Genomic DNA, 22480 nt, shown 5'->3' with positions numbered 1-22480 from the left:
TGTCTGTCTCAGGAGTTGTGTATATACCTCTGTATATACCATTGACCAAATTTAGTATCATAGTTCCATGAAACTGTATGTAGTGGAGGTTGATATCTCACATAAAACTTACGCCAGATACCACCTCTTTCAATGAAGTGAAACATAAAGAAAAGGTAATGAAGAATTTTTGTAATAAAGCAAGATGCTGAAATAATATATTTTATGATAATATTTTGCCTATCCTATTTCAATGGTGTCTATATTTAAAATAATTTAATGCTGTGCAGGATGAAATGAGATTAGTTTATATTCAAGATTTTATAAAGTCAATGCAGTAGAACAAGACAGATGTATGAATCCACTTCTTTTAATGCTTAGGTTAAAAAATGTCACTGAACCTGCCACTGCATTTGTGTATAGAGTTGAAAAAGAAGGCATGAGCTACAAACCACTTTAGGAAGAAATTTGTGGTACATGGAGATTTCAGATTTGGAAGGATTCCTAGAAAACTCTCTTTTCAAAAGAACAGGGGAAAAAACCTGGGTTTTCTGTGATTTTGTACCTTACACCAAAATGTCCTTCATTGCAAAAAAACTCTCCTTGCTTTTCTGCAATTTACAGATAAATCAGGCCAACTTCTGACCTTTAAACAGCAGGGGTTTAGGCCCTTTTTTGCCTGGGTTCTGGAATGCTTCGGAGCTGACTAAAAATGTAGCCATCTTCTGATGTGCAGCACAGAGAGCTTGCAGTTTCTGAAGTTTATGGTTTGTTCAGATCCCTCTTGTCCTGACGCTCAGCCTTGTGAGTAAAGGCTTCTTCTTTAGATAGCAAAGACTTTGGATTTTCTATTCTGGATCTGAACTTCCAAGGTTCAGATCACTTCACTTCTGCTTGCAGTTAAAAAAAACTATAGAGGTAGGAAGCGCTGGGAAAAGACCTGATGGAGGTGATCTCTGGGTTTATGGTGAATCACAGGCTCAGAGGCCACAGGGGAAAAATGAATGAACAGGGTCTGTTCAACTGAGAGAGAAACAAGGACTGTATGTAAATCTTCAAATGTGTAAAAGACTTCAGCAAAGATAAAGGGAATAAATTCTTCATGTCTTTAATGAGCTGGAAAGAAATAATGAATTTAAATTTCATCTAGGAATATTCAAATCAGGAAAAATTTGTTAAGAATAGTGAAGTAGCCAGACTGGCTGAGGTTGGCACAGAAGATCCATCATTAGATCTGTTTCCAAACAGCTTAAACAAATGTCTTCCCCTATGAATAGCTGATCCTGCCTTAGGGTGCTAAATACAGGGGTTGACCTTCTAAAGCCCCTTTCACTTCCTATCTAGGTTTTCAGACAGGCTTTCTAAGGAAACAAATTTCCTAGGATTGTGCTGTCAGCCTGTCCTATTTCCTTAACAAGTCAGGTAATAAACCCTTAGAAAGCTTTAACAAATCTAACAGTTCCCCTACCCCTCACTAAGATGTTACACAGAAAGAAATGGGAAAATAAAGCTTTGTTTGCTTTGCTGGTCAGGGTTTTTTGAGGGCGGGATGTTGGGGGGTGGGGGGATTGATTGTTTGGGGTTCTGTAATGATCAATAAAGCACCTTGTGAACTTGTTTTCATCCCACTGTCAATTCCTTTCTAAGTCCAGCCTGTGATATGAATCAAAGAGGGATTGTATAGCTTCCCCCTTGAGTCAGCTCTCATTTTGAATGGCTTCAAATAGCCTTTTAAATATTTCTCATCATTGTTAGTGTCTTTTAAAATTCATCCTTGTTAAACTGGGTATCTAAAAATAAATTATTTAAATCATATTTTATCATCTTCTTAAATACTATAGTTCTTCAATATTCTGTGTTGTGAACTCATTCACTTCAATACAAATTTTTGCATGTTTGGACAGTTTCAAAAAAATGTGTCCAGCTGCTTATAATAGAGTATGATGGTCAAGCTGCATCCTTTGCCACAGGAAGTCCCTAACCTGGTAATGATTGTTCAAAACACTTGTTTATCAGCTGTAACTTGTATTTTAAGCCACTTTACCATGCATATGTCTTTAATGCTGCATGCATTTTGGTGGTGATCAAAGATCTGCCCTTTTTGTTTTACAGATTTTGCATTATTCTGCTTTCTGCAGCGGTAATGTCCAGAAAGGTTTAGGAAGGAAAGGAGTTTAAGGTAGTGCATATGCACGTACACAGATGCTTTCCAAAGAATCTACATTTTAAAATATCTGATTTCTTGTCTACTTTTGGATTTCAGGCAAAACTTCCAGGTGGTAACTATTCCAATCTGTTTCAAGCTTGGTGAATGCAGGTGGCCTTTTCTAAAATCTGTCTGCCAATAACAGTCTGAAAAGAATACCTGAAGTTTCCATTAAAGTGTTGCATATTTAAATGTTTTCTGAACTGCAGAATATCAACATGGATAGAAATAATGAAATAAGCTTATACATAAAAAGTAGTCCAACAAAAACATTCAACACTACCTCTGAGAATGACATTTTCATAAAGATAGTGGCTTTAATGTAGAATGGGTGTGGGAAAGAGATTCTAGAGAGAATTCCAAGTTGTAAGGTATTTCACAAAAATAAACTATGGAAATGGGTCCTTTATGGGTTCCAGGTGTAGTGATACCCTTCTCAACAAATTCAGTGTACAAATGTCTGTGGGTTTTCTTAACTTAGGTGGATCAATCTATTTCCTAACAGTTTTTTTCATATCTTCTTATAGCTAAGATTCTGGAATGAATCGGGTTAAAAAAAATCATGGAATGTTCTACTACTCTTATAAAGAGGAATTATATTTTAGGAAGTTTCAGTTTTTGAGTGCTATTTTGAGATAACCAAGTGTTTCCAATGAGATACCCAGAAATCAGCTGGATCACTTGAAAATTAGTTGTTTACTGGAAGTATGTTATTCTGTTTGAGCTCTCATGATTTAAGGTGTGAAGATAATACAATACTATTCCATTGTATTACTTTTAATTTATTTGATTTTTTTTTTTAAATTTCAGAATAATCTCTTAAGCCTTTTAGTCTCCAGAGGAGTAATTCTTGTGTACATGAAACCCCAAGACAAAAAAAGTGAGTTATTTACCTGTCATTTTTCTTTCCTAAAAGTTCTCTGAACCTTTCTCCTGCATATAAGAAATTCCTGCAAGATCTTATTCTCTTTATCTTTTGATTTTAATTATAAGATATATTTTCCAGTTTACTTTTATTCTCTTAAAGTCAAGAAAGTGACTATAGATAGCTGTGTGTCTGAAGCATTGGCAGCTTGTGTGACCCTGAAGCAGTCCTCAATAAATCTTGAGGTCTAAGAAAGCTCCTACATAATCCCAAACTGAAAACAGACTCACAAGTGGAAATCTATTGATACCGAATTTATAGATGGCTTTTTCTCTTTTCACAGGTGAGCTGAGCCAATTATTACCTTCCATGTATTTCTGTGTCTACCCAATTAATGACACCTAGCTAACAGAAGCTCAATTATTATGAGAATCCAAACCTTCCTCTGACTGTGTATTCTCTAAACTATTTGTCCAGAGAAAGATTTTATTATCAAAGTTTGACATATTTAATCTGTAATCACATCCTTTCTGCATTTTGTCTTTTTCACTACATGTTAACTGATAAATCAACAGGGTACTCATCTTCACAGATTTTCATGTGAAGCATGAGATGGTCTGTAGATAAATCATTCTAACATTTACACAGCTGCATTGGATTAGAACTTCTGTTTCTGGAAGAGCTCCTTCAGCTGTTGTTCACTTGTTGCTTCTTTCTGTTGCATCAGCTCCCTGGCTCCTTTGGTCACTCCCCAGCCATCTGGCTTTGACATTGAAGGACAATATGGCCTGCCTGAAGCAGGCTTCAGATTCTCCCAGTATTCTTTTCTTGCCCTAAAGAAAGAGAAGGAAATTCAGGGTTTTTTTCCAGCACCTCACAATACTGAAGGAAATGGGGCTTAAATGACCGTTGCAAAGGGTCATCTAAATTGCACAGCTTGACTTTATATTTAGATACAGAAGTATTAGTGAAAGCATGCAATGAAATGCAACATGCTTAAAAAGTATCTTTTCATCCTTGAAAGGAACACTGTAAGCCACTCACCATTAGGAGCTGTTTAACAGCAATCTGACCATTTTTGGTCTTAACTTTCATGAATTACTTTCACAGTAATTCAGATCACATCTTCATTTTAAAGAGGGATGAGAATTCCTGGAGCTCTCCTACTGTTCCTTCATCCCTTTCCCTACTCCCAGCTCAGGTTTACTTCTTCAAAATTATTAACACGAAGAGTGTTTACAGTGATATTTAGACCTCCATATCAGTTAAGCCAGTCTGCTGCATGGATCAATATAAGCCTTTGCAAGGAGTATGCTGCTGTGCTTTCCAGGTCAGGTATACGTACCTTGCTCTGACCCAAGGCTTGGTATGCATGCTCAGGCTATCACCCCAGCTACCATGTTTCTCAGAAGCTTCTGGCAAAAATCCTCTTTCAGGAGCCAGCTCCTCAGCTATTGCTCGGACATGATATGGCTCAAATCCACAGCAACCTCCAATGTAACGAATTCCTAAGTCATATGCCTTTCTTGCATATTTTTGAATATCCCATCTGGTTACAATTCTTGGCTCCAGACCTGCAAAGACATTCATATCTTAAGTTGCCACCATACTCCATTTCAGCACATTTTTTGGTAAGAAATCACTTTGTTGAAACACCTTCACACTGTCTGCAAAACTGGTTGTAGATGTACATGTACGTGTTTGAACTGTCTGAGCTAGAATTAATGATGCAAACTTTCAGAAGTCTAGCTTTCAGACTCTGCTGTGCTCTCCTGAGGTATGCTTGTTGTAAGCTTTTTTGGCCTTGCAAAACAGCACCTAATATCTTCTGAGACTGATCAAGTCCTAAATCATACGCTTGCCATTCTGCCAGAGTTCTTAGCTGAAGTATTGGAGTACTTTCAATGTTACGCCCGCATTCCCAACGAGTTCCTAATAAACAATCAATATCTGGGAAAGCTATGAAAAAGAGGTATCAGCCTACCTGCAACAGGAATAAGCCTGCTCATTATTCCTCAGGAATGTTTACTACATTTTTTTCCATGATCAGCTAGTGGCAGCCAATTGTTTCACTCACAGCTGGGATCTGTAGCTGTTTCTTAGCCCATCCCTTACTTAGTTATAATCCCAGCCATACGCAGCTTGCTGCCTCAAACCACTTTGTTCCTTGTAGAAAGTTCTATATGTAGATTAAGTTAGGATGCAATCTTTATTTTGAACCCTTCTCCCTGTTGCAGGTTGTGGTGAGCAGAGTGAGGGGATAACAGAGCTGAGAGGAAGGACTTGTGGAAGGAAAGGAATAGAAAGAGAAAAGAACAAGGAAAAACACACCTCAAAGGGAAAGAGGCACAAGAGCAGAAAGAACTGGAGGCACAACTGGAAAGAAAAGACCAGGGACTGAAGAAGAAACTTTAAGGAATAAAAATACAGGAATAAAGGAATAAAAATCTTCCCACTTCTTTATGCACATCTGCAGGAGATGAACGAGCATGGTTATTAGGCGAGTGCAGCATGATGTCTGTGCACTGAACACTCCGCTGGGCAAAGAAGATGCAGTGAGGTAGTAAGGCTCCATCAACACATCAGAGAGGTAGGATTCTTCTCCCTATGTCCTTTCCGAAAAATGCCTAGCATGCAAGCAGGTGATACAAAGCAGATCTACTCTAAGTCCAATGGGTAGTTAAGAGACATACTCAGAAAATAAAAAGCAGAAAGAAAAGAATGAAATGCTCTTAAACAGAAAATTATTGGCCTGGGAGGGAAAGACTGGACAAAGGACAAGTAGATGGTCTAATATCAGAAGGAAAAACAGATGAAGCTATCTTGGAAAGCTGTTTAAATAAAAGTAAGCTTGTGTACAGTCCTGCAGATGTGAAAGAAAGCATCAGAAGCACAAATTCATTATTTCCTAGTCTCTCATATCCTTGAAAAGCTAATGCAAAATAGATACAAAATTATCAACAGTAAGAATGCAGCATCTTCCATGCAGTTTATACCTGTATAAGCAACTAAACTCCAGGAGAACAGTATAGAATGTTTCCATCTTCTCCATCACCCACCCTGTCACAATCCATGAGACCTGATGAGACGCATCCAAGGGTCCTGAGGGAACTGGCAGATGAAGTTACTAACCCACTATCCATCATATTTGAAAAGTCAGGGCAGACTGGTGAAGTTCCCACTGACTGGAAAAGGGGAAATATAACCCCCATTTTTGAAAAGGGAAAAAAGGAAGACCCAGAGAACTACAGGCTGGTCAGTCTCACCTCTGTGCCCAGCAAGATCATGGAGCAGATCCTCTGGGAACCATGCTAAGGCACAGGGAAAATAAGGAGGTGACTGGTGACAGCCAACATGGCTTCACTAAGGGCAAATCATGCCTGACAAATTTGGTGGCCTTCTACAACGGGGCTACAGCATTGGTGGATAAGGGAAGAGCAACTGACGTTATCTACTTGGACTTGTGCAAAGCATTTGACACTGTCCTGCATGACATGCTTGTCTCTAAATTGGAAAGACATGGATTTGACAGGTTGAGCACTCAGTGGATAAAGAATTGGCTGGATGGTCGCATCAAAGAGTTGCGGTCAACAGCTCAGTGTCCGAGTGGAGACCAGTGATGAGTGGTGTCCCTCAAGGGTCCATATTAGGACCAGTACTGTTTAGTATCTTCATTGATCACATAGACAGTAGGATTGAGTGCACCCTCAGCAAGTTTGCAGATGACACCAAGCTCAGTGGTGTGGTTGACATGCCTGAGGGATGGGATGCCATTCAGAGGGACCCGGACAATCTCAGGAAGTGGGCCCATGTAAACCTCCTGAAGTTCAACAAGGTCAGGTGCAAGGTCCTGCACCTGGGTTGGGAAAATCCCAAGCACAAATACAGGCTGGGTGACGAGTGGATTGAGAGCAGCCCTGTGGAGGACTTACTTAGGGGTATTGGTGGACGAAAAACTGAGTATGAGCCAGCAATGTGCACTCACAGCCCAGAAAGCCAATAGCATCCTGCGCTGCATCAAAAGAAGCATGGCCAGCAGGTTGAGGGAGGTGATTCTGCCCCTCTACTCTGCTGGGGTGACATGCCACCTGGAGTACTGTGTTCAGCTCTGAGGCCCCCAGCATAAGAAAGACATGGACCTGCTTGAGCAGGTCCAGAGGAGGGCCACAAAAATGATCCGAGGGCTGGAACACCTCTCCTGTGAGGAAAGGCTGAGAGACTTGGGGTTGTTTAGCCTAGAGAACAGAAGGCTCCAGGGAGATCTTATAGTGGCCTTCCAGTACTTCAAGGGAGCCTAGAGGAAAGATGGGAGGGAGTCTTTATCAGGGAGTGTAGTGATAGAGTGAAGGGTAACAGTTTTAAACTGAATGAGGGTAGATTTAGTTTAGATATTAGAAAGAAATATTTTACGATGAGGGTGGTGAGGCATTGGAACAGGTTGCCCAGAGAAGTTGTGGATGCCCCCTCCCTGGAAGTGTTCAAGGCCAGGTTGGATGGGGCTTTGAGCAACCTGGTCTAGTGGAAGGTGCCCCTGCCAATGGCAGGGGCTTGGAACTAGATGATCTTTAAGGTTCCTTCCAACCCAAACCATTCTATGCATCGGTCCTTGTGCTTCAGGAGTATAAGGACAGCAACAACCTAATCTCTCTGAAGAAACAGGGATAGACCCCGCTATAAGAACCAGCCACACATGTGGTGAAACATGGTGACTGAAAACAAGCAGTACTCTATGAAAAGAAGTTGCCACATAGATCATGTTTTGTGGGATTTTCCCCTTCCAAAAATTCACTAACATTCAATACATTTCTTTTCTTGGCTTTATTCAGAATTAAATATCTATAGTTTAACATTTTATGTTAATATTTATAGTAAAAAGAGATTGAAATTTTCATCAACTTTTGATGAGAAGACTGTAACCTGCTCCTAGATTTAGCCCCTCTATATATATACTCTTGAGATAATTGGGTATGCTTTAACTGACTGGGACATTTCTTTCTAAAACATTGTCCTTGCTTAACCAGTGACATTTCAGAGCAATTGCAATAACACAGAAGGGAAAACACAGAAAACTGGAAAAAGTTCTACAGATAAATAAATACTGCCGGCATCTAGATGCTGGAGTTTGCCAATACAACATAGCCAACACTTTTCTAGAAACTGAGATCTTGTTGGCTTATACAGAGGTTATGTACACTTCAAATATCTAAATACCTCTTTGTGCATACTGCCTTCCACAAAAAACAGAGTTAACTGGAGCAGTTTAACAATACTTTACCAAACTGCTTATCTGCCGTCAAGCAATCAGTTGCTCCTGGGTACTGAGAACATTCACAAATACCAGCCTTCTCCAATTGACTCATGAAATTTCTGAAAGCTGACATCTCATACAGATTGCTTATAACATACAAGCCAAGAACCATAACAAACCAAAGAGTGAATCCTTCAATTCAGTTGATTACTTACCGCATCTGTTCTATCTTTTTTTGTTTGCAATCAGAGGAGTTACATGAAGGAATGAATAGGATAAATGAGTTCCTAACACTTTTAAACATCCCAGAATATTTTCAGAACTCAGATATGTTATTATCATTTAATGACTGCCTCAGGCGCATGCTTTATTCTTTTTCCTTTGTTTATGTAAAGAGAGGAATTTAAAAGAAAAAAAAAAATCTTCCTGAAAAATCACATCTATCTCTCAATTTTTTTGCTACAAATTCCAGTTTTGAATGTTTTAATACCTTATTTTATAGAGTGTATGATACCTGGAAATGAAAGCATTTTTCTAATCAATTTTAAAATGTTTAGGCTGATTTTGTCCTCTTGTCTTAAAGGTATGTGATCTTCTACATCCCAGGTGGAAATAAACCCCAAATACACAAGCCTTATATACACATAAACTGGCTGAATCCTTCAGTCTTTGTAGAATTTCTCCTGAGCGTACATGTGATGAATCCATCTCCAAACTGCTAATCCATTTGTTAACAACATCAAAGAACATATTCCCTCTTCTGGTTTCTCTCTGATCTCACTTATATTAGACAGTTACACTTGCAAGACTGAACTGTTATGAGTGCAATAATCATGCACCTGTATCTAGTTCTGCATATGCATTGTACATTAAATCCCTAAGCAGGTAAACATTATAGGGCTTTGGGGATAGATGTCACAACCCAGAATTCTGGGGTTGTTTTAGTTTATTTGCTCTTGTTCATTTCTTTGGACTGTTTATACCTGTCCTGAATAAGGTTCTATAGCACTACGAAGAACTCCATTTTTTAACTGAGTTTAGGTTGTGGCACTTTAACTGTTTTCACCATAATTTCACTTTCAGTCACATGCTGTGATACTACTGAAGTACTCTCACTATGTGGATGATCTTTAATCCAATATTACACTGCAATCCCCCTGTGGAAAATGCCAGACAGGGTAATTGGGACTCATCTTACTGTATAGAAGGACAGCTTGCAGCTTCATCTTTACTAAAAGCTGGGAAAAAAAACCAGAACAGGCAACTAAAAAAAAAAGAAAAAAAAAGAAAAGAGAAAAGATACCCTTGTCTTACCAAAGGGAAATTCTGGAAGATCAATAAAACCCTGCTTTCCACAATCAGGCGTATGGAAAGCAAGTGGTTGGGACATCAGGTGGGCTTTCAGTTTAGCAGCCTGCAAGCCCTCTTTCATCAGTTTCACAGTTTCTAAGGAAGTATCTGGATCAAAATGGCAGTTGACTCCAACAATAGAAGCACCTAGAGGAGGAAAATAACTTCAAGTCACAACTCCCCAGGAAGTGAGACGTGAAAGTTCTTAGCCAGGGCACTCCAGAAGCAGAGCAGTCCATCTTTACACCAGCATTATGTAAACAAGACAGTTGGGTTAGAGCCAGCCTCAACTCTCCTGAGGTTAATCATGCCATTTATGTCTCAGTTGCACTCCTCTTTACCTTCCTGATGATGAATGATGTCTCCCACCCTCATAGAGTTGCTTTTCTTATCAGTGCTTAATCAGTGAAGACTGATTATGTACAGCCACATATGCAAATAGCTAGCAGGACCCTAACACAGGTTCTGCCTTTGGATTTCAGCTCTAACTCCAAGGGAAATGAGTAGTTCAGAACAGATATAATGAACCCCTGTACCATCATTCATCATGCCCCTGACTACTTTCTTCTGCCCTTCCCCTTGTCCTGCAGAAAACACAGCCTTTGATAGGCAAAAAGATTAATTTTTTCATCCTCTTATTCTCTCACCCGGGGGTTTGAACTGTGCTCCATACATTTCTAAAAACATGAGCAGAGAATCAAAGGTGTCTTCGGATTATGCTTATGTTTCCAGCATTTGGGGTTGGCTCTAACCAAATTTGAGTAGGTTTAGGATTTTGCTCTGTTCAGTATCATCTGCCTGTGGCTATTGCTTCCAATACCATCCTGGTTATCAAGGATTTCATAGCTGCATTTTAGTAAGTTTTTTACAAGACTGCTCTAGTAAAGTACACATAACTTTACTACAGGTACTACTTTGTGTACTACAAGTACACAAAACTTTTATCAGATATAATTGCAAAGCTACCTACTTGAGATACACATCCATTTATCTCAATACTTAAGGACTTTATTCCATACTTTTAAATGGCATGTTAAAACAGATTCTTACCAGCCTTTACCAGTTGGACAGCACATTGTCCAGGGGGCACGCCATGCATGTCTCCTTCTGGACCAATGCACATTGTAGCTGCAACTGGCTTTCCAGATTCTTTTAGCACTTCAACTGCCCAGACAGCCTCTTCAACATGTTCAAAATACTGGAAGAAATTAAAACTGGACTAGTTTTGTTTCTTGGAGGTGAAGCATAAACACACTAATCCAGACCCCAAATTCACCAGCAATACAATGACTTGATTATTTTCTGATTTACACTAACAGAATTCAATTGAGTTCACTGACCACACAGTTAAGAAAGGGTTTTAAAAAGTCAGTAAGTAAAAGCAAATAAAAATTCATGATACTCTTGTTGCAGAATAAGAATGCCCATACAGGAGGGTAATGAGGGATTTATCCCCAAGGAACTATTTTCATCTAGAAAAGTCACCTTAGGTTGATTGCTTATGGTGTACGGGAGGAAAAAGGAGCTAGTCAAGATCACATTAATTTATCCTCTTTGGGCCAATACAGAATTTGACGTGACTGAGGTAGAAATTTAGGTTTCAAGGTCCTATTCTAGGATGCTTGCAAATGCTGCTGTGCATTTAGAAAAATACCGATACTACTGGAATAAAAGCATAACAGAAAATTTTAAAGGAGGAAGCAATATATATTTGTACTCGCTAAAGTAGACTAGACATCTTAAAGTTAACATTGTGCCAGTTGAAGGCATGTACTTTTTTCACGTATTTACCTCCGCAATTAGGAAGTCCACATTCTTCTTCATAAAGACATCTAGTTGCTTTCGAAAGGCTGCTTTAACCTCTGTTTTATCCTTGCAGCTTAAGTATGATGGTGTTTGACTGACTCCTCCAGCCACTAAAGCATCGCCTTCATTAGCCACTTCTCTTGCAATGTCACAAGCAGCTTCATTCACTTTCTGGCACTGTATGAATATAGATTATGTCAGTTTTACCTGGTCAGAGATATGCATGTGTTTTCAGAGCACAAAAAGGACAAGAAGAGTCAAAAGCTGTAATGGCTTCTTCATATTCTTTTATAATTTAAATGAATTTTTTAATATACTGACTAGGAAGATCAGCATCTTTCAAAAAAATAACAAATATTAGGAAACAAACTCATGCCAGCTCTAAGTTGTCGTATTATCAAATACTACAAAAACACATTACCTTTAATACACGTTACACAAATAGTCTATAAAAAGCAGATATTTGGTGTGAAGTGGAATTTCCTTTGCCTCCTAGAAAATGAGTTAGTTACACTTAAGTGTATGCTTTTATCCTGACATTTTATGGGTGGAAAACAAAATATATATAGTAATTTCAATTGATTTTTCATTTTTTTAAAATACATTTTAGTATTTTGATAATTTTAAAAATTTAAGATATAATAGCCATACAGAGTTATTTAAGGCATTTTTAAAAAGATATCATTAATTATCCAAAGTTAAAGTTACCCATTTAAGAATAGTAAGGGGAAACTTATCACCATATGTGATTAATTAATCACCTAGACTGAAAGACACATTCCCTCTATACCTAAATCAGGATGACTAGAACAGCTTGTGAAAAAAAAGGTTAAGATGAGAAAAAAAGGTTTTGGGAAAAGACTTATTATTTGGGATAGATAACAAGAACTGATTAGAGCAGGTTTCTCTGCAGCCCATGGACTACTTAGAATCTACATAGGTTTCTCTCAGCTGAAGTTTTTTATGGCTGCTTCAAAAGACCCAGCTGATTTTTATGGCTGTTGCTGACAGATAGTCTTCCATTTTCACTTGTGCTCAGGTACATGTGTGGGAACTCCAGGAGGTGGAGCCAAAAACCAGTTAAAGACTGGAGGAACCTGCTTCCAGACCTTACAGCAAATCAATCTTGAAAGCTTTGCTGCAACGCATTCCCAATACCAGGTGCTCTCCCAGCACTTCTTATAATTTTGCATGGCAGCAAGAATTGCAACATGGCTTGTTCCAGAGGCACTGTGTTTCTGGGACTACCACTTCAGACATTTCAATGTTCCATCTACTGAATGTAAAGATACAGCATTTCAGACAGATTTGGTCATATGACATTTTGGTATGACCTCTTAATTAAGCCTCAAGTGTTTCCCTAGTGTCCAGATTGTTCCAATTTCTGACTTGGGATATCTTCCAGATACAAAGGTATTCCCTCCTCCCTGCCCCCTTGAAAAATCTTTGCTATTTTGCAGAGGTTGAAACAAACAATAGGACCAAAGGGGAAAGGATCAGAGAAAACACCCAATGGCAAACTTTCTAGTCTGAAAGGAACTATCTAGAAATGTTTTTGCCAGAAGTCCCAGTGGAGCTGGGGCCTGCATCTAGTGAACACACCCAACATCCTACAACTCCTTTGTGTAGGGGCTAAGAAAACACCAACACGGTGCTTCTGTGGCTGTAACAGATGACCCTTACACATGAGAAGGGGAATATTGACCACAGGGTATACCATGGATTTTTTAGTTGTTCCTTTATTAAAGACAGGGTTCTAAAAAACATTCAGTTCTCATTAGCCACTCATTATTCTCTAGGTTTCTTCACCATTTTTTCAGTTGATTTGCTGCTTTGGATGTTAAAGCATTTCTTTTTTTTCATTGATTTTGCTCTCTGTGCATTTAGTCCTCCCTATACTCTTTGTATCAAAACCCTAGTACACTAATCTCCTCAGATGGGAAAAACACGATGTGGGTATCCTCTTTCCTCTTTGCCCCATTTTGTTATTTTGTTGTCCTTTAACCTTGCCTTTCTTGCTATTCCAAACTCTGAAATTGCATCATCTGATTCTTCGGTCCTCAAATATAGCCAAAACTGTTATGATAAACTGTGAAAGCACTCGATAATCTCTCTACTAAATCTTTTGAAATTAATCCATTTATTTCATATGTCCACCAAAACAGAGTTTTACTCACACTTATTTTCTCAGCTACATAATTGCCCCTGTTCTCTAGCTTGTCCTCACTGGCATAAAAGGTGAATGTCTGCAAAACATTGGATCCAGCTCTGAGGAATTCCCGGTGAAGCTGACGAACTGCAAATAATTAAAAAGAGAAAAAGAAGAGATGTTTGGTACAGTTATTACTGTTATTATCCCAAAATGAAATGTTTATTGAAGTCATGTTACTGTAAAACAAGTGATACTGTGTTTCCTAGAAGAGCCATTATGAGACAGTAGAAGCAGTACCCCATAGAAAGAATAGAATTTATTTCTTCTCACTCTCAGAACATTATGTAGAAAACTTTCTCCTTAAGTTATTCTCTGCTAAGAATGACAGCAGATTTCTATTTAGTTTATCAGTAGATTCAGTTTTGCATGCCACCTTGCTTATTTTCTACTTTCTGCAGTACTTAAGACCTCCCAATTTCGTTTTATAGAACTCCGTAGTCGTTTAGGAAGGGAAAGCAGACATCTGACAAAAGAACATGAAAGCATAACAGGGAATACCAGACAAAAAGATCATCAAATGCAAAAGCAGTATTTTCTTAGCTTCTAGACTATGAAGAAGAAAACAGAAGAAAGTATCATGGCAACAAATTAAGGGACAAGATGATATTTATATGGAAGAACACAGTGTTCCATTACCTCCTCTATTTAGTATTTTCTGGTTTTCTTGCCCTGCAAAACCCTAGCTGAGTCTAGTCAGCCAAAACCAAAGCTCTATTTTGTAAAAGATGATTTGTTGCTCCAGAAAAGTGACTCACAACACAGACTTAACTCTTCTCATAAGTCAGCACATGATGATTTTACTACAGACCCAACCCTACTTTTGAAGGAAAGGTTGGCATTACTTTTAATGGACAAATTTCCTAAATTAGGACTTTGGGACCAGGCTCTGTAATGGTAGTTCTGCCTTCATCACTGTAAGCAGTACACTGCAATCACCATAGTAGGAACAGAACAGGAGCTGTCAATTGATTTTATATGTATACCCACAGAACAATAATTATAAGAGAACAAGAATTATAATAGATCAGTAGAACACTACTGATCATGTAAAACAGAATTAAAATGCTCAACAGCTTATAGCAAATACAGGAATAATTTATTCCCCTAGATACCATATACAGCCACAAGAACACTGCAGTTTGTGGTAGATGTTTGGAAAAGTTTTCCTGAAGTCCTGGTTTATCGTATCTCATTGTCTATAGACGATCTGTGTCATTAGGGAAATGTGTGAATGTGTCGTGAGAATAAAATTACTCCCTTCAGCTTGAACAAACACAGCCTTCTATGCTGGAGAAGCTCAAACAGCAGTTTGAGTTGCTAGAGTCAACTTGCATACGTGCAAGCGTGTCTGCTTTCATTGAAAGAACAGTGTAGTGTCCCTTGCTTTTCTCTACTAGTACAGTATTTAATTTCTAATTACAGCCTTGGGTAACCACACTGCGATTTAACACAGTGCTTCTTTACCCATCAGTCACAAAGACCTATCCAGGAACATGGATAATAGCAGAGCTACAGTTCAAAAAGTCCCTGGAATCTGCCTGAACTACCAGGATCAAACTTCAGTCTTGCAGCCTTTACACAGAGTCAAAACATTCCTAGTGCAGGGAGTATTCCTTTTCCTATAGCATTAAAATAGGCTACTGATCCCAACTAAAAGGGCTGTCTCTGTATGTTTGTAGTGTTCTGCAGTTTGTTTTTCCATTCTCACCCCATCAGAAATCGTTGATGAAAACTAGTCAGGAAATGGGAAAAGCAAAGAAGAATCCACAAATATTTTCACAAATGCTCTATGACATGTCCATAATAAACAAGATTTGTTTACACCCATGGTTAGTGCTTTTTAAATATGGTTCTTGTATTCCTAGAAGAATGCCTGGGATTTGTGTGAGTAAGGATGGTGACATAGGTAGGCAAATGAAACGTAATCTAACACATATGAGCAAGGAACTTCATATCCAAAACTATCAGGTATGTGAACAGGAGACTCTTAAGTGGGTCTACATTTTGAGGGAAAGAATAGTTGTTACAAGTATCAGCCTGAATCTCTTTCAATCCCAAGCAAATCGTTTTGCCCACTAGAATACACTGTTACTATTATCAAGCCCACAGCAGTCTGCACTATCACAAACCCAAACCACTCTGTAATTTACTTCTTGTGTGACTTCCAGCATGTTACTGAAGCTGTGTTTTCCTCCAGCATTTGGGAAATGGGGATAACAGCCACATATGAGGCTAAACAATTACTAACAATCTCATGCATTTTAAGAGTCAGATGTATAACACTGAGTTTTCATGTCAATCCACCATGAGCTAGACATTTCACAAAAAACACAGACTTAAGCTAACAGGAGATATAGTAAGTGCCTATGCATATTGCTGACTACAGAGCAATACCTGATCTGGCTCAGATGAAATATTTAGATCTCATTTCTAAACTTGTCAGTCTGGCAAAACACCTTCGCCTCTCTTGTAACAGATAATGGCCTTGAAATCACGCTTCCCCCCTCTCTCCCTCCCTTCCTTGCTGCATTTCTCAGAACCTCCCTCCTTTTGTCTCCGTCTTTACAAAGATAAGAAGGTCTGGTAGTTGTATGGTTTTTACACCAGCTGGCTCAGGCAGTTGGTCCTTCTGTTCTTTACACTTGCTTTCAAAGTAACATGACCCTTGAGCCTGCAGGAGCAAAAAGCAGTAACGGAGGGGAGGCAGCATACTACATGAAAAGAAATTAACACATTTCCATTGAAGGCTTTATTAATAAATAGCCTATAACGTGCTTATAAAAATTTTATAACTATGTTACAGATATGAGCAATATGTTCTAGCAAATCAGCAGCACTTCTTAGAAGGCTGGATTCTAATTTATGACTACTGATAACTTATTTAAAGCAAACCTGTGTGCAAATTTAGTCAGTTCAAGCCATCTGCAACTGTAAGGCAATGTCTTGCATTCCCCATGGACTGAGACCTGCACTTCCCAAAATGACATGTGGAGAGAATCAAGGGCTTTTGAGGTGCAAAACAAGAAAGCAAAGGGGAAATAAGGAGCACAGGATAAGTGCTATGATTTGTAAGGTGGAATGTATAGGGGCAGACAAATGTAGAGGTAGAGAGAAACAGAGAGAGAGGTGATGGGATGTCTTTTGGGGAGATGAGAGTCAGCAAATTAGCTCATCGCCCTTTAGACATTTGCTGGAGCTCTGCATTATCTAAGGCTATCTGTGACTCTAAGTTAGGCATGCTACACATAAAGTGACATTTGAAGGCTGAGAAGGATTAGGGTGAATAAATAGGTAAGATGTACAAAGCAATGTAGTAGAGAAGGCTAAGATCTCTCTCCTTCCCCTCCCCTTCCTTCTTCCCCTATATAGAAGAAAAAGACTAATTTGGAAGGGCAAATACTTAATACAGAACAAAGAAATCCTCCCCCCTGCCCCCCCCACCCCCGATATTCTGAATTAGCTTGCAGGACTAACTCCACATCATATTACTAGGGCAAATGCTTTCTTGTAATGAAGCGTACATAAATAGATAATAGCATCTGCTTTTGCACTGTTTATGCTAAACACTATAATCTTTATACTGGAAGGCATAGAATGATAACTCATTTTGTCTCCATCCACTTTAAGAGAGTTACTCTCTTAAATGTTTGTTTCAATTCTTAGGTTCTTATGAGGTTTATCATTCCGCATTTCACAGTGCAGCCAGATACATTAAATACTCCTCTTCCATTCCATTGTTTACTAAAAGCTGCTATTTTCCTGAAAGAATTAATAAACTATAATAATTTATAACAATATAAAAGTCCTAGAATGACTAGAACACAACAAAACATATAGTTAACTGCAGAATTTTTTCTCACAAGATGTTTTAAATGATAAGCTTTATATCAGCTCAAGGACAGTCTGGACAAATCCATGACAGAGACTGTGTCTGGGTCAAAAAGTGCCTGGGCTGCAGATCATTGAAGACTAGGAGACCATTCTGGAGAGGTATCACTATGTGTTTACACTATTCATATTCTTACACAGCCAACTGCTTTTGGCCAGTGTCAGAGCAAGAAAAAGGGGTAAGATGAGCATTTGGTCTATAGATTCTTAGGCTGTTCTTAACAGCGTAATTTTACAGTGTCAAGGAACTCTTCTATTTAAAAACCCACTACAAGTTCCTATATATTTATTTTTTAGCCATCCATGTTTACATTCACTACAGGATTTCTATTTCCCAGTAAAACTGACCTGCTTCTGGATGTTCTACCGTTGCTTCAGGAGTCCAAGGCCCAGCTTTTACATATCCCCTCTTTTCAAGAGCAAAGACAAATCCTCCATCTCCAATCACAATTTCTCCAGCATCTAAGCGCTCTAGAATACCCTGAAGAAAGCAGGAGGAAAGGTTAACAGTTACAGTTCTTCAGTTTTGTGGGCTTCCTTTGTCTTTGTTGCCATTTCCTGTATTTGCAAAGCAGATGTGAGTATTTGTGGGCTACGAGAAACATCTTTATCATAATAAAGAAAAGTAATAAATTTCCTTCTTTAAATTCTCTTTAAAGAATAGTAGATAGTCTGTTTTGCAACATAAGGCTTTAATATGTGCGTATATATTATGTAAGACTTTTCATTGGTCAGTTTGATTGTATTCCAGAGATACAGTCCCCAGAACTAGAAGCCAATGGTCCAGTTCTGATCCCGTGAAAGTAAAACACCATCTCAAATTCTCCTGTAAAATATATGAGAAACTTGTTAAAATGAAACACTAGTATCACTGACCTCTTTATTAGCTTATTTGCTCTTTAGCTATGAATGCCATCTTGACAGACCCTCAGCACAAGTAGCTTGTGACACAAGATGGCACAACGGGCATCACAGAAAAGTAAGCATGTACCATTTTCCTACCAAATAAGACACATCTCAAAATGCTGGCCTCCATTTTCTGGCAGACTTTTTACTGGCCTAGGTTTGCTTACCTAGACATACAAAATGAAAGAAAATCCTGCTTGTTTTGCACAGCCCTGCCTGAAATATTTTAAGATGCCCAGTTACAAACCTTATAGCACCCCATGATTAACCTTGTTTCTGCCTTGAACTCCATGCTAATGCAAGGAAAGCAGTAATTTTTTTTTTTTTGTAAAATTGAAAAATATGAGAACAACATATATTGGTTGCACATAATACATATTATTTCTGGTATTCCTTTCATTGCTTCATTGGCTTGTTCAAATTTTCCATAAAGTACTTTGCTATTATACTAAAGAAGACTAATTTCTGCAATTGGATTACAGCCATAATTCTATTTACATTAGAAAGTGGATGAATGCAGACCCATTACATTAACAAAGGTAGTGGGTACAGGAAAAGAAATAATCAAAGGTAAGACTAAAATTTCCCTCCACAGTTATCTTTTCTTGATGGCACACTAGCATGCCAGTAGATGAAATCTGAGGGAGTGGGAAAAAGAAAAGTCTTGTGGACATAGAGTTGAATGTGGTTTTCATGCTGAGAGGAAGGAGTTTTTAACAATTAGCCTCCAACCTTTAGAAGATTATCTTTCCTGATAATGTCTCCTTCATTAATTCAAGTATCTTACATCATACATCCAGGAAAGACAAACACTTATGATGTCTCAGCACCACCCTTTAGCTGGGATGAGAGTATGCCTTTCCAACAAGAAGGAGCACTGTGCCAACTATGCCAGTTCCAGTACCAAGCATAGCAGTGTAAGGCTGCTTGGAGGCTACGAAGCCTGGCTGAGAGGGTCGGCATTTTTTGCTTAGGACTGACATGGCAGCAAGGTGGCAGAACTGCTTTGTACAGTGCTGCTGTGCTTAGCCAAGTGTTGGCTTGCAAATCTCTGCATCACATCCCACTGCACATTGTGTACTTGCCAGAATATTGACCTGATTAACTTTGTAACTTTAATAAAGCATGCAAGCTTTTATCTTTATTTTAGGAGGACCAGGGCAAAACTCAATCAGCAATACTCAATCTCCAAAACTCAGTAATTTTCAACGAGTTTACCACTCTTGCCTGTCTGCTAGGGCAATTCTGTTCTAAGTGTTAATGTCAGGAGGCTTTGTAAAGATTGTGTTTGCAATTAACTAATTTGCAGTTGTAACAGTATGCCTCAAATGGAGCCAAAGAAAGGCACCCAAGGGATCACTGGTTGAGTCCCTGCTTCCTCTGCCTGCCAAGGAATCTTTTATAGACAGAGACTGCTTTAGGAGTTTAATATGCAGAGAACAGGAATGCAGAGGAAAAAAAAAAGTTTAACTGTCAAGCAGCCTCAGTCATTGCTTGTTAACTCACCATTAAATAATAGATACATCTTTGACACCAAATATAGATATTATATTTAAATGCACTACAACTAACAGATTTCTTTCTTTTAAGAAGTCACTTCTAGGATTTAACAGCACTTCTCCTTCACAGTTCTAGCTTTTTAAACTGCATTTTAAAATAATCTCCACTTTTGACTCACAGAAACAACATAAGCCATGGCTGAGTAGATCACAGCATCTTGACACATAATATATTGTGATATATTAAACCTAGCATCGGGGCATCTAATAGCAGGTGACATAACTATAAAGCACAAAGTACTTAATACAAACTTACTTTGTCAGTTCAGATTGACTTAAAATGGAAATAACTTTTTTGCAAACTTCATTATAGGATGGATATCATCTCTTCACACCATTTTTACTTATCTATACTGGGTAAAATACCATTGGTTCAACAAGCATACAGCTAGCATAAATTCAGCATCAACATTGTTTTGTTCTGCCCTGGTGACCTAAGCTGCATGCTCATGTCTAATCCAGATCAAAATTACACCTTCAGGTCTGATAGTACACAGATCTGGTATTAAATAACAATAGTACCTGTAAAAAGCTAACCAAGGCTTTTTTGAGCCATCTTTTCCCTGTTTTACTTTCGCTACCATGAATGAAGTTGCACCACATAGTCCACACATCTACCCATGGAAAGAGTGCAAATGTCTGTATGAAGATACTCCCCCAACCACCTTTAGGAATGTGACTGAACCATGTAAGTGAAAAGCCCGCTTGGTCTACCTATATCCTACCTTTTCATCAGTGGAGAGAAAAAAACATCTCAAAACAACTATTCAGATCTTTAAGCAAGTCCTCAAGAGAAGCTTATCTCTGGCCATTGCCTGTAGGGGGAACTTAAGGCAATTGCCTTCTGCTAGGTGTCTGAAGTTACGTGGCATGAGTATGTGCCAAAAAAAATGAAGAGCAGAACAAAAACCTCCCCACTTCCTTCCTTTATAACTGATCTACCTGAAAGGCCTAGTAGGCTCACAGACTTCTTCCCTTATCCTTCTGTTCTCTTACTCTGGACTTACATGCTACACACAAAGCTTAGTAAAACCAGTCCTGAGTAAGAAGCGTCCTGTTAATGATAATAGTGTCCTTCTGAACAGAAGACAGAATATGTAATTCCACTGACCTGCCCAAGCAGCAGAGCAGGGTATATGTCAGAGTTTGATTTAGACATTGCTCATACGTTTGGCTTAATGGCCAGAATGGCTGATGCCTGGATAACTTTTTTTACTGGCTTATTTCTTTAGCTAAATGAGGGTGCAAAGGGCAGGCATATATTGGAGACTGTGCTCAGATTACAAACACTGTTGGTATTCAGTCATATAAATCAAGAGAAGAGCAATTTGGGGCTTTTAAATAGAGTTGGCAGGATGCTGGAGACAGAAATCCCATCCAATGACAGTTTATGCTTAAAACATTTACAATTTTAATGTGTTGCGAACACAGCTTAGTTTGCATATCAAATAATATTAAGCAAAATGGTTTTGAACTTTGCTGGCTCCAGTCTATGCATTCAGAGAAATAAAAGTTCTAAGAGCTGCTACAGCATTAGGTTCAATCTAATCTACCTATCTCATAACGCTATCCAAATGTCTTTAGCGGCTGGATGGTGGATAGGTACAGTTGTTATCACTACGGCTTTACTTTAGCTTTTCACAGTATGACCTTACCTGCAGAGATACTGAGTACATTACTGGAAGGTTAACAAGCGCGGCCCGCGGGTTGTGCCCGCTTAGCCGCAGCTCCCCAGGAGAGCCTCCGGGCAGGACCCCGGGGCGGGGGCGGGAGAGGCGGCCGGGCCACGGCCCGGCCCCGAGCCGCGCTCTCTGCCCCGCGCCGCTGCGAGGCTCCCGCCGCTCCCCGCGGCACCGGCGCGGACCTGCCTCTCCCCTCCCGCCCGGTCCCGCCGGGACCGTGCCCGCGCCGCGGCGGGCGGCGAGGGGGTCGGCGGCCGTCCCGGCCTCGGATCCTCAGCGCCGCGGGCTCTCCCAGCGCCCGCCGCTACCCCCACGCCGGGCAGCGGAGAGGGACGGGGCCCACGGGGGAGCGGGGCTGAGCGGGGGAGGGAGGTGGGAGAATTACCCGTTTGCCCTTTTTCGTGGTCTTCCCGATCGGCAGCATCTTCCTCGCCCTGGGACGCCGGCTGCCCGCGTCTGCCCCGACGTGCTCAGCGCGAAGCTCAAGCTTACCCCCCAGCGCTCAGGCCGCACTTTTATAGCCCGGGGAGGAGGCGGGCCGCGGTGGGCAGCGCTGCGGGCGACACCCCCGGCCGGCCCGGCCCCTGACCCGGCGGGGCGCCCCGGCGCGGCCCGGGGCTGCCCCGCGCTGCCCCGCGCCCTCCCGCTGCCGCCCCCCCCCCCCCCCCCCCCCCCCACCTGGCTCGAGGCCGGGAGGCGCCCGGTTGCCCCCCCCCGCGGGCTGCCCGCTCAGCCAAGGGGCGGGCCGGCGCCCTCCTCCGCGAGGGCTGGCCTCGGCG

At 40.1% G+C, this 22480-nt stretch overlaps 1 protein-coding gene across 1 annotated transcript; it reads right to left on the bottom strand.

Moving 5' to 3' along the window:
- Positions 1-2951: 2951 nt before the first annotated feature.
- LOC115336616 (betaine--homocysteine S-methyltransferase 1) lies at positions 2952-22237 on the bottom strand. Its single transcript, XM_030003943.2, has 8 exons — positions 22087-22237; positions 17903-18035; positions 13632-13750; positions 11440-11631; positions 10699-10846; positions 9613-9795; positions 4396-4624; positions 2952-3883 (listed from the first exon to the last, which is right to left on the bottom strand). The coding sequence occupies exons 1-8, from the start codon at positions 22123-22125 to the stop codon at positions 3709-3711; spliced, it is 1218 nt and encodes a 405-aa protein (XP_029859803.1). The 5' UTR covers positions 22126-22237; the 3' UTR covers positions 2952-3708.
- Between the last annotated feature and the right edge of the window lie 243 nt (positions 22238-22480).

The sequence above is a fragment of the Aquila chrysaetos genome, chromosome Z (assembly GCF_900496995.4).
Source record: "Aquila chrysaetos chrysaetos chromosome Z, bAquChr1.4, whole genome shotgun sequence".
NCBI classification, from domain to species: domain Eukaryota; kingdom Metazoa; phylum Chordata; class Aves; order Accipitriformes; family Accipitridae; genus Aquila; species Aquila chrysaetos.
The sequence above is the reverse complement of the archived record's forward strand: the minus strand, read 5'-3'. Positions and strand labels throughout refer to the sequence as shown.